The sequence below is a fragment of the Vombatus ursinus genome, unplaced genomic scaffold (genome assembly GCF_900497805.2).
Source record: "Vombatus ursinus unplaced genomic scaffold, bare-nosed wombat genome assembly UNPS02014791.1, whole genome shotgun sequence".
NCBI classification, from domain to species: Eukaryota; Metazoa; Chordata; class Mammalia; order Diprotodontia; family Vombatidae; genus Vombatus; species Vombatus ursinus.
The window spans coordinates 68,206,109-68,218,977 of record NW_020954569.1 but is presented as its reverse complement, the minus strand read 5'-3'; the positions used below and the strand labels follow the sequence as shown (position 1 = coordinate 68,218,977).

The window sequence follows — 12,869 nt, the reverse complement described above, 5'->3', positions numbered from 1 at the left end:
ACATATGTGTGCATAACCTTATAATTACATACATATACATACATGTATATGTGTGTAATTATATACTTTGTGTATTAAGTATGTACATGTATGCTTTGTAATTATAAATATACACATATAATATAGTACTTATACTAAAATATAGTAAATATATGATATATACTATGTGTATGTATATGCCATATATGTATTCTATATTATAGTATTATATACTATATACTCTTGTGTTTCTGCTGTAATATTATACTGTATAATATAGTACACTATATATATACAAATATATACTATATATGTACTGTTATATAGTACATGCTCTATAATATTGTACTATATAATATAGTACGTATAGGGTACATACTCTATATATGTGTATATCATATATATTACTATGTATAGTATTATGTAGTATATTCTCTCTCTCTTTCTCTCTGCGTATTTATATATGTAGCAGTGTGTCATTGCCTTTCCCTGTGTATAGAGAGACAGACAGACAATGTAGGTGTGAATATGTTGTTTTCCTCACAATAGAATACCAGATCCTTGAGATCAGGAACTCTTGTTTTTGTGTTTATTTCCCCAGCGCCTAACACCCTGCTTGGTATACAGTAAATGACTAACAAGTGCTAATAGATGGATTGGTTTGGCTCCTCAGCAGGAGAGAAAGATTTAGAGTTCCCAGGCAGTGGAGCACAAAGTTGTTCCTCCTGTTGACCCCACTCTGTTTTTGTGCCTTGGGTTAGCAAATGAATCTATACTGAATCGTGCTAAGGCTGCCACCACCCCCACCCCAAGAAAATCATTTCAATTTCACTAGATCAGCTGAAAGGCTTTAGTGAATTATAAAGCCTATTTTGAGATGAGGCAGTCCAAGGAATGGTTTGAATATTTTTTCCTTTTGGGAATCATAACTGTTCCCCACCTTCCTGCATCATTTCTACGTGGATAATTAGAGGCTAAGATTTTTACTAGAACTACAGAAAAGGAGAAGGAAGCAGTGGCTAGGGAGGAAATATGCAGTAGTCTAAAGATGTGATTGTGTGGGTAAAATTGAGGTGATATGGTCTAATATAAAGAACCAACGCACTACAAGTCCAGAGATACAGACCTGCTGATTGTGTGACCTTGGGCAAGTCACTTCTCCCTAGGCCTTAGTTTCCTCACCTGTAAAACTGAAGGAATTAGAAGAATTTAAGTTCCTTTTTGGGGCTAGCATTCTTTCAGTCTGTGACCCTACTCTCAGTGTCTGTTGATTGAGTCATGTTGCCAGAGCAGATGGTGGAGCTTCTTGACTGGGGAGCCTGAGCAAAGCAAGGGTCCTAGGGCAGTCATTCATTGCCTCTTTTTTACAACAGAGCTCTTAGGCCAACACTGAAATTAGCATATGTCCAATGCCCACTATGAGCTAGAGAGAGAAGTAGCAGAACTCCAGTCAAAAGCTGGCCCCCAATAACTCCTCCCCCATTCCAATCTCCGCTACACCTTTCTGGTTTTTAATTTCCCTTCCTTCCCCTCTTCATGAAATACTGCCTTCTGTGAAGCTAAGATTTAAAATGAAAATGTATCATTCAATTTGAAATGCTCCTCAGTGGTTAAAAAATATGTTTATTATAATGTACATAAAGCATAATGATAAATGCACTGTCCTGGAACAGAAAATAGTCTATCCATCAGCCAGTTTTCTGCCTCCCACTCTGAAGATGTCTCTTGACTGTAAAGTCATTTGTCTCTCCCTGGAGGGACTTATGGCTGTGGTTGTGGTTTGTCTGGGGACTATGAAACAAAGCTATACAATACCACAGTTACCAAAACAAAACACACCCACACACACACACACACACACCACTTTGGGAATGTACAAAGTTTTCATGAAATGTCATGGTAAATCTCCATTTCTTTTTCTCCTTCTTTTGGTGTCATCTGATAATTTGTTGACAGGGCTTCCCTAAATGGGGATTGACTAAAAAGCATAGGATCATGGGACTAGAAGGAGTTTTGGGCAGCCATCAAATCCATTCCCCTGGCTTCAGAGAAGCTCTTACCAAATATGTACATTGTGAGCAAAGAGTTACTTGCCCTAGTTTTCTGGGAGAATCACTTTTCTCATTTTTCAGGTGATTCTGCCCAATGATTGACTTGAAGTATTCTATCAATGCATTTTTTTTCATCAATGCATTTTGACCAACATCTATTAAGCATCTGCAGTATATGGGGCACAGTCTAATCACCTTGGCATCCATTGCCCACTCTATAGGATAAAGGCCATTTGTCGAAAGTTGCTGATTTGGCCTGCCTGCTGAAGAAAAGACTGAAGGAATTCATGATACCTATCTTCAAACATCTGAAAAGTTGTCTTGTGAAAGATGAATTAGTCTTGCTTTGTTTGGCCCTAGAGGACAAAACTAGGAGCAATGAGACAGAATTCCAGGGATGTGAACTTCTATTCAACACAAGGAAAAATTATTTAACTGTGCTTATTTTTTTTAAAATGAGTTTCCTTGGGAGTTAGTGAGTTTCTCATCACCATAGGTCTTCAAATAGACACTGTTGTGAGTGCTGCAGTGGAGATTATTAAATTGATTGGAATTGCAGTAAATTTCAGCCAAAATTCAAGAATGAGGACATGTTGTTAAAGGGATGGTTTATAAGCATTTAAAGGGAAGTAATGATTATTACTTCCATATGCCAGAATAGCATAATTAAGAACAGATCATCCCAGACCAACTTTATTTTCTTTTTTGACAGGGATGTTGAATTGGCAACTTAGAAGAACACTATAGACATAGTATGCCTCAATTTTAGCAAGTGATTTGATAGAATCTCTTTTGCTATCTATATGGTTCTTGTCTTCCCCTATAAGAATGTAAGTTCATGGAGGGGGAGAAGAAGGGAGAGTGCTGTGGTTGCTTTTATATTCATACCTCCATCATTCAGTATAATGTTTGCTAAACAAGCCACTTATTAAATCTATTTGTCATTTGTTCATTCATTCATAGACAAAATAGAGGATGTGGGGTAGCTATACCCAGCTAAATGGATTCTGATATGGTTGAATGGCTAACTCCAAAGAGTGGTCATTAAGGGATCTATGTATGCCTATAAGGTCATATCCATGGCAAGTGGCTCTTCTCAGAGGTCTATCCTTGGCCCTGTGCTATTGAATATTTTTGTCAGTGAATTGGATGAAGACATAAATAGAGGAATAGCATTTAAAAAGAAACAAAAGTTCTACTGTACTCTGCCCTGGTCATAATGCACCTTGGATTTTATCTTCAGTTCCATATCCCATTTGAGGAAGGACATTAATAAATTGGGTTGTTATGAATAATTTGTTATATAGGACCTTTACCTTTGGCTTCCTCAGGGTATACTTCTAGGAGTATAATTTTTGGTCAGTGTATATGAATACATTAATGACTTATCTCTCATAATTCCAAATTGTCTTCTAGAATATGTGCAATAATTCACAGCTCCACTCAGTGGTATACTAGTGTGTGCCTATCTTCTAACAGTCTGTTGGCAGCTCTCTGACCCTGGATGTCTTACAAAGGAACAGGTGGTTCAAACTGTTTAAGTGTACAGGTAGGCAGGGTGAGGGGCAGTGCATCTATTCTGTACTAGGATTTATTGATCACTTACTTCAAGGGAAGGATCTTATCACCCCCACCCACCGTTGCAGACTGATCCTGGTATCACATTGAAATCAGCACTGCCTGTTGAAAGCTAAATGAGAAGACTGTGTAGCTTTACCCTTTGAAATTCTGCCTTGTGTCTGAACATCGTGATTATATTCCTGAGCTGCTTCATGGAGGTTGATATTCACTAAATTAGTATCTCTAGAGATGGAAGTGACCTTTGAGATGATCCAGTCCAACTCTTTCCTCCTTTTTTTTTTTTTAATTTAAGGGGTTATCCTTTATTTTTTTTATTTCAATTTAATATTATTTTAGGTATGCATTCTCTCCCCCTTGTCCAAATAAGAAAGCAAGAAAAACAAAACTTATTACAAACATGTATAGTTAGATAAAATCTCACATTGATAATGTAAAAAAAAAAGATATATGCCTCTCTGCATTCTGAGACCTTTTAAATTGTGGTTAGTCATTGCTTTAATCAAAGTTTCTAAGTCTTTCAAAACTGTTAGTCTTTACAAATTGTTGTTATTGGATAAGTTGATCTGGATCTGCTCACTTTACATGCACCAGTTCATACAAGTCTTCCAAGTTTCTCTTAAATCATCTTCTTCATAGAAAAATATTATTCCTTCACATACCATTACTTGTTCAGCCATTCCCCCAACTGATGGGCACTCTCAGTTTCTAATTCTTTTCCACTGCCAAAAGAGTTGTTCTAAATATTTTTATACAAATAGGTTCTTTTCCTCTTTCTCTGATCTCTTTAGGGTATAGACTTATTAGCAATATCTCTGGATCAAAGGGTTTGCACGGTTTAGTAGCTTTTTAGGTGTTGTTCCAAACTGCTTTTCATATTGGCTGGACCAGTTCACAGTTGTACCAACAGTACATTTATGTAGTTGTTTCCCCACAGCTCTTCGAGCATTTGTCGTTTTCCATTTTTCTCATCTGTAATGGGTGGTACCTCAAAGTTATTTTAATTTGTATTTTTTAATTATTAGTGATTTAGAGTGGTCTTTCACAAGGCTATTAATAACTTGAATTTCTTCCTCTGAAAACTGCCTATTCATATCCTTTGACCATTTGCCAATTGGGAAAGGGCTTTTATTCTTATAAATTTGAATCAGTTCCCTTTGTATCATAGAAATTAGACCTTATCAGAAAACCTTGCTACAAAGATTTCCCCCCAATTTCTTGCTTTTCTTCTCATTTTAGATGTATTTATTTTGTTTTGCAAAAACTTTGTAAACTTGTGTAATCAAAATTGTCCATTTTATTTCTTGTGAACCTCTCTATCTCTTATTTCATCATGAATTCTTCCCCATCCGTAAGTCTGACTTGTAATTTCTTCCATGTGCCTCTAATTTGTTTATGATGTCACCCTTTATGTCTAAATCATGTGCCCATTTGGAGCTTGTCTCGGTATATGTAGTGAGATGTTGGTCTTTACTTATTTTCTGTCAGACTGCCCATCTTCCTCCTTTTACAAATGAAGAAGTCGAGGCTTAAGTCAGGGGTAGAATGACTCAACTAAAATAACCCAGAGGCAACTTATCTACAAACATTTATCCCCTGGGAATTTCTCTGGTCTTCAGATGCTTTTGCTGTGCAGATGGCAAATTCAGGCTTGGTGAAGGATGAAAATGAAATCCAAAGAAGATTGTCCCTAGAGTACTAGGCTGCCTTACCTGTGAGAGCACCCGTATTTACCTCTTTGGAGGCCTTCAGAGTTCTTGATATTTATCCTGTTTTCCTGTTAGGTCATGTTGTCTGGTGAGTTCCATCTCCTGCTAGGTCCATGCCTCCACTCCATTGTTGCTAGGAGCAATGGGCACCACTGCTTCCAGGATTCTTTGACATCTGGCTTAGCTCCCTAGTCACCTAGGCTGATCAGCCAAGTGGCAAGCAGAGTTGGCTGTCACAGCTGCTTGGATTTCCAGACATTAAAAACATAATTGAAATTTCACAGGTGTTTCCCCATTTATAGACTTGTTCCCTTTCATGTGCATTTGTCATCATCATGGAACCTCATAGGATATAAATTTATAGGTGGAAGAGACCTTGGAGGACATTGAATCCAGTCCCTTCTTTATTCAAAAAAGCAAAATAAAGCTCAGAAAAGTTGTGACTTAACCAGGGTCATGCAACTAATAAGTGTCAGAAGTGAAATTTGAGCCTAGTTCTTCATGACTCTAAATCTAGCATTTTAACTACTAGGTCATCTTATCTAAACAGTGACCTTACATATCTACATCAGTTTAGTTAAAGAGGGCTTTGGTATAATTGTATTTTTGGAGGACAGTGGTTTGTTTTAAACAACACAGTGTTAAGTCCCTTTCTTGTTCTTGCTTCCTTATTCTCTTGGACTAGCTCAACTTCTATGGAAGTCATTTGTTGGGATAAAACTCCAGACCCTAGCTCCCTTCATCTAAACCCCACATAAATAACCCAAAGCAGGACCATTTCAACAGAGCTACTAGGAACAAAGAAAACTTTTGAACTAGAAGGTACTAGCATAGTTTTAAATGTCCATTGTTAGAACAGAAGGAAACACAGATAAGCTGGACATCTTTGAAAGTTAAATGTTGAATTATTTATAAACTTAAAAGTAAAAGCAAGCTGTACATAATAGAGATTCACAGCTGTCCTCTCTTCTCTATTCTACTTTGTATATGGAAATGCTCTTTTTATTTGGTATTTGTTGAGAATAAGAAAAGAAAAAAAAAGTCTATGAGCTATAGTCAAGGCTTAGAAAAATATAATGTTTGTCAAAGGAATGTTTAATATCCAATGTTATAAAAGTATAGTTCCATGATGAACTAAAGAATGTATCAAAATGTATGGAATACATTTGTGTCTACAAATTGCGTAAAAGAAGTGATTGTGACAAAACAAAGATATGTTGCAAGTTAAAATTTTTAAAGATGTTAAAAAAAAAAAGAAAGAAATGAACCTCAGCCTTTAATGAACTCTGCAAAACTACTTCAGAGGATTGCTGCTAAACCAGAAGGACTTTTAGGGAAATACTATCTTTAAAATAAAATATTCCACTTGTTGCTTTTTCTCCACTTTTAAAAAAGACCCTTTGACTTAAAAACAAGCACTCACTAGAACATGTTGAAAGTAAATGCAATTGAATGCTTTCCCCAGGAAATCCAACCTTAATAGAGTTTTCAGCAGGTTTTACAATCCTGCAGCTGCCCAAATAACGTAATTGATAGTGTCACCTTAAACCAAGTGTCTGTGATCTTACTAATGATGGTATTCCTTCCAGCAGTGAAGATAGCTACCCATCTTTGCCTGACCATTCTGTTCAACTCCTGACCAAGAGGCCCCTAGGTGGAGTAGTGGATAGGGTATAGGGCCCAGAATCAGTAAGAGCTGAGTTCCAATCTGGCCTCAGACATTAACTATCTGTATAATCTGGGGCAAGTCATTTAACCTCTATTTGCCTCAGTTTTCTCAACTGGAATAATAGCACCTATCCCACAAGGTTGGTGTGAGACTCAAATGAGATAATATTTATAAAGTACTTAGTATAGTGCCTACATAAACACTAATTCCCTTCCCCTTTCCCCATGTCTTCAAAAAAAATTGCCATTGGGGAGCCTACCCGACATGTTGGGAGCTTCCTTTCTTTCTCTTTACAAAGCAGGCATACCAATGGAGCATGTAATTTTCTACTGGCCATCCCTCAATCTTACAACATGACTAGCTCATCTTTTTTTTTTCCTCATCATATATTTCTCTGATGACATCCTTTACATCTCTTTCCCTTCACAATTCCTCATTATTTTGTCTTACAGCCTGGTCATATCCACCATACATATTCCTATTACCATTTAGATCAGAGATTCTTAGCCTGAGATCCACAGTCCCTTGAAGTGGTCCCTGAATTTGGATTGGAAAAAAAAAAACCTGCATCTTTATTTTCACTAACCTTTAACTGAAATTCAGTGCTTTCTTCAGTTATTTAAAAACATTATTCTGAGGAGTCCAAATGCTTCACCAGCCTGCCAAAGGGGTCCAAAGTACAAAAGACCTTAAGAATTTTTGCTTTTAGATGATTCCTAACCCCACCTCCTTGGAGAGAGCATCAGTCTATGACTAGAAGCCAAAACACTTCACTGGAAGAGTATTGGTATTAAAAAGATGGACTTTTGTTTCAGGGAGAAGCTTGGCTTGAAATCTTATTTTAGAGTCATGAGATCTTATTGTAGTGTTGCTCAGCCCCTGTCCATTTGCAACATTTATGACATTGGTTTTGTAGGCAATCATATTACCCTCTCTGACATTGCTCCCCCTAATGTGTGTTTTCAAAAACTCCAGTCCTACTCCTGCCTTCTGGCAAAATGAGGAATTTGTGTTTGTAGAGTAAACTGGATGCCACACAGATTGGAAAGCTTTCATTTGTTTCTCTGAGTTCCCAAAGTCCTGGTAGGGGCTGGGGGTGGGGCTGGTGAGGAGACCACAAGATTGCATGTTTAAAATTGAAAGGAACCTTCATAGCCCTATGAGGTAGGAAAACACTAGTCTGAAACTGTGGCACATGAGGGGCAGTGTGAGGTAGAGGGAAGCTGTGTTTAGAATAGCCTGCAAAGAAGTCAGTTACATTTGCATGCATTAAAAGCAAAATCAATCCCTGTTTTGGAGCCTGCCTTCCCAAGAGAATACAGTATTGAGTCACTCGAATCCCAAGTCAGGGCTTAGAAATCCTCTAGACATTTAACAGACATGTCTGACATAATTAAAATGGCATTAGGAAGAGGAAAGAACCCATGCTGTTTTCTGTTGAGAAGTCTCCTGCTTCTGACATAACTCAGTTCCATAAGTCAATAACTTAGTGAGGTGAGTTTGCAGTCTGGTCTCAGCTTAGCATAGCATTTAGCAATGCTTCCTATTTATTTGGGGTGTCCTAAATACAGGGCAAGCAGTGGGAAGAATCATTTCCATACTTGGAAATGTACTTGGGCTCCCTAGTTAACCCCTGCTTCTTCACAGTGCTTCTGGTTCAAGGAGCATGGCTATCCCACGTCCCCAAAAGAATTTACACTCAGGTCCAGCAAGTCATTCATCATACATTTATTAAGCACCTAATATATGCCAGGCACTGAGTTAAATGTGATGGATATGAAGACATAAGGAAAATGTTTCTTGCCCTCAGAAGAATCTATACCAATAACAGATCATGTCAGAGCCATGATAAAGCTCAAGTAATCTCTAGGCAAAGGATAAATGCAGGATAATTTGGTCAACTAAATTTATCACTAGTAGTTAAGTGCTTTAAGGACCTCAGTTTCATCAGTGTGAGTAGTCCCTCTGCTGATACAGTGTATAGCCCCTCCACACTTAGTAGGTGTTTGTAAAAATTTGTCTCCTGGTCACCAACCTTCTGGTGATTAGCCTCTTTCAATTTATCAAGATTCCTTCTTGCAAAAAAGTTATATTATCCATCCCTAGGATAACCCCACCCCCCAACCCTTCTTGCTTGGTATTGGACTTGCCAAATTATGCAATTCATTGAAAAAGTCTTCAGAACCCTGAATAACTCTCATGTCACTGGAGTAAGGCTACAGAAGGGTCTCACTGATACCAGTGATCAAAAAGTAATGGGACATTACTTTGAGGAATTCTTTTTCCTTTCTTATCCTTACAATTTTAACTATATGGCCCAAGCTAAGGAACTCTATGTGGAAGTCTATTTTTTACACTGCCCTAAGTGGTGAATGAACAAAAAGCATTTATTAAGCACTTACTGTGTGCCAAGTGTTGTATTGAGTTCTGAGGGTACAAGTATAAAAGCAGGATAGTCCCTGCCCTCAAAGAACTAACATTCTAGTTGAGAGAAACAACTCAAAAAGGGAGTATAGTAGCCACTTCATGAAGGGTTGTTTTGATTTTGGAAGTCATGGGGATCATTTGTAGATCCATAGGAGAATCAATGGATGTGGCCTTTCTAGTAGCAATGGTAATATTAATTTGAATACTCTACACAGAAAGGTATCAAAGAGATGGGCCAGGTGGATGGTGAGATGAGATCTGAAGCATGGTCTGGGACTGACTACATATAATGGATCATAGGCATCTGTGCTGGCTAACTTAGCAATCAAAAAGAGTTCTGGTTTCAAAGCTGAGTAGATTAAGTCACTCAGGGCTTAGTCTTAAGAGGTCTGGTGGTCTGGAGAAAGCCAATGCAGAATGGATGGCATGGAGATGACCAAGGTAGATAGTTGTATGGGATGGAGTTTTACCTTCTGGAGAAATGAAATGTATTCAGGATAGGTCTTATAAATGGGTGGATCAAGGAGTTACTTACCTATGCAATGTGATATGAGGGCCCCCAAATGGTCCTCCAGCTCTGAAGTGTCTACCATCCACCAGTTAGAGATTGAACTTGACACGTGACTCATTGTAATGAGGGAATGACATAACCAATATTGTGCTTTAGGAAGATTATTTTGGCAGTTGTCCAAAGGATAGACTGGAGAAGGGGGGACTGGAATTTTTCCTTCCAATTAGAAGAGACGGGCTTGGTGAGATGGAGTAAGGAGAGAGCATTCTAAGCATGGAGAGAGGACATGGAGTGTTGTATATAAGGAACAGGGAGAAGGCCCAGTATGACTGGATTGAAGAGTGTAGAAAATTAGGTAATATCCAATGAGACTGGAAAGATGGGAACCCAGGTTGCAAAGGGCTTTAAAAGCTAAATGGAGTTTATATGGTTACTCTACAGGTAAGTGGCAGCCCCATTGCAATTGATTGAGTCGAAGAGTCACAAGATCAGATCTGCACTTAAGAAAAATTACCTTGGCAGCAGTGTGTAGGATGAACCAGAGTGGTGGGAGACTTTAGGAAGGGAAACTAAATAGGGGGCTGTTGCAGTAATTTACGTGAGAGGTGATGAGGTCCTGAACTAAGGTTGTAGCTATGTAGAAAGAAGAGGACAGATGTGAGAGATGTTGTGAATGTAGAAGTGATAAAAATTGCCAACTGATTGGATGTGTAGGTTAAAAGAGAATAAAGAATTCAGGGTAATGCTGAGGTTATGAGCCTAGAATGCTAGAAGGATGGTAGTATCTTTAAAATAATATGGAACTTGAAGAAGGAGAGTTTGTGGGGAAAGATAATGAGTTCCATTTTGGACATCCCAAGTTTAACATGTCTCTGGGAGCTACAGTTTAAAAGGTCCAATAGGTAATTGGTGATGAAGGGCTGAAGCTCAGGGGTGAGATTGGGACTAGATAGATAGATAGATAGATAGATAGACAGACAGACAGACTGATCTGTGAATTATTTGCTTAGAGATAACCATAGAAAGGATAATTAAAGCCTTGGGAGTTGTTAAGGTTACCAGCAGAGAATGGAGAAGAGGACCTAGGACAGAACCATGAGGACTGGAGGGCATGATACAGATTATGAGCCAGCAATGGTAATATTAATTTGAATACTCTACACAGAAAGGTATCGGAGACTGAGAAAGAACAGTCAGACAGGAGGAGAACCGGGAGATAAGTGTTTAAAAAATAAGTAAGGAGAGCCAAAAACCGTCCATTCCCTTCATGCTACACTCATTCTGTTCATTAATAAACAACTCCTAAAACAGAAAACTTTTCAGGGATCCCTAGTTCACAGCTCTGTAACTTTCATGCTTTTAGATGTTCTTTCATGCTTTGAGAGCCAGTATAGGCAGGTGTGGGAGTGTTCATGTGTGGGAGAGAGGTCATATGATTTGACTCTTTAGTATGCTGACCTCTGAAAAATAAAAATGCTGTCACCCAAGGAGCACAGCCTTCATACAGAGGAAAACCCAGGATATAAGGGTTTTGCCTGCAGGCTATACAGCTGGGCAGGGGAAACCTGTTGTGTCTGGTGACCAGCCCAGTACCACACAGGAGACACATAACACCCAGCTGGAGAACTATAATTTATGGATCTAAAGAACCAGCAATATCTGCAGGAAAAGTTCCTTCATTTGGGGAAAAAGTTGGTTAAAGAGTTCAAGTGGTGAGTCAGTCAACAAGGTCAGACACTAATTGTGAGGGTGGTCCTAGGAAGACTGGAAGTCAGATTTAGAGAGAAGAATGCCAAGGATGTCATTGTTGCTCTCACAAGAAGAAAATTGAGGAACATTCAAGTCATACATAGTCCCAAAGTAATGGGCCAAATGTCTAGCTAAGAACTCCTAGGAAGCAGTTGGCCTGGTGAGCACTGTTGTGTTTTGAAGGGCTCATTCAAGCCCTTTGGGTTCAATATAGTCTAATACAGGGGTGGGGGACCTGTGGCCTTGAGGCCACATGCGGTCTCTAGGTCCTCAAGTGCAGCCCTTTGGGAAGATTGTGAAGTTTGGATTCAGTCAAAGGGCCACACTTGAGGACCTAGAGGGCCATATGTGGCCTCAAGGCCACAGGTTCCCTACCTCTGGTCTAATGGAAAGAGCACTAGACTTAGAATGAGAAGAACTGGGATTTGAATTTTGACTCAGACACTTGTATATCCTTGGGCAAGTTCATTTGATCTCTAGGAGCCTCTATTTTCTCATCTATTAAATGGGAATGATAATACTTGTATTACCTACCTCACAGGGTTTTTGTGAGGCAACAACAAAACAAGACCAAAAAAAAAAAAACCCTTTGTGAACTTTGAAGTGCTGTAGAGATGTGAGCTATTTAAAGGTTCTCAGCAACCATTCAAAGTTCAACAGACACTGACGAATGCTAATTTTGCTTTCTCTCTAGGTGGACCTATCATGACTTCTTCAACAGATACAGAGTGCTCATTAAAAAGAGGGAGCTCGCCAACACTGACAAAAAAGCCATCTGTAAAAACGTCCTGGAGAATCTCATCAAGGTGAGCTCAGGAACCCTTTGTGCTTGAGCACAATCCAAGAAGCATTTATTAAGGGTCTACTGCATGCAAAGCACTGTACTTGATGATATAAAACAAAACAATATACACAAAAATATTCTGTTTTAAAGGAGTTTATAAGGGGTGGGATGTGGGTAGGGTATGGGGCTGTCATTGGGAGGTTGCTTTGTGAATTAGTAAGTATATAGATGATATTTGGAAGGGAAAGAATATTAACAATGAGGGAGATATGAAAAGACTTCCTATAGAAAGTGGCACATGAGTTTGAATGAAGCTAGGGACTGAAGGAATAAGTGAGGAGAAAGTATGTTCCATGCCTGGGGATCAACCTGTGCAGAAGGTATAGAAGCAGGAGAAGGAGTGTCAAGTTCA

At 38.7% G+C, this 12,869-nt stretch overlaps 1 protein-coding gene across 1 annotated transcript in view; it reads left to right on the top strand.

Moving 5' to 3' along the window:
- Positions 1-12,869, top strand: part of MYO5B (myosin VB) — a 532,192-nt gene that overhangs the window by 402,139 nt on the left and 117,184 nt on the right. Inside the window, exon 18 of the mRNA XM_027868890.1 lies at positions 12,368-12,479. Within this exon, the coding sequence (XP_027724691.1) occupies positions 12,368-12,479 (112 nt within the window). The remainder of the gene's footprint in view (positions 1-12,367; positions 12,480-12,869) is intronic.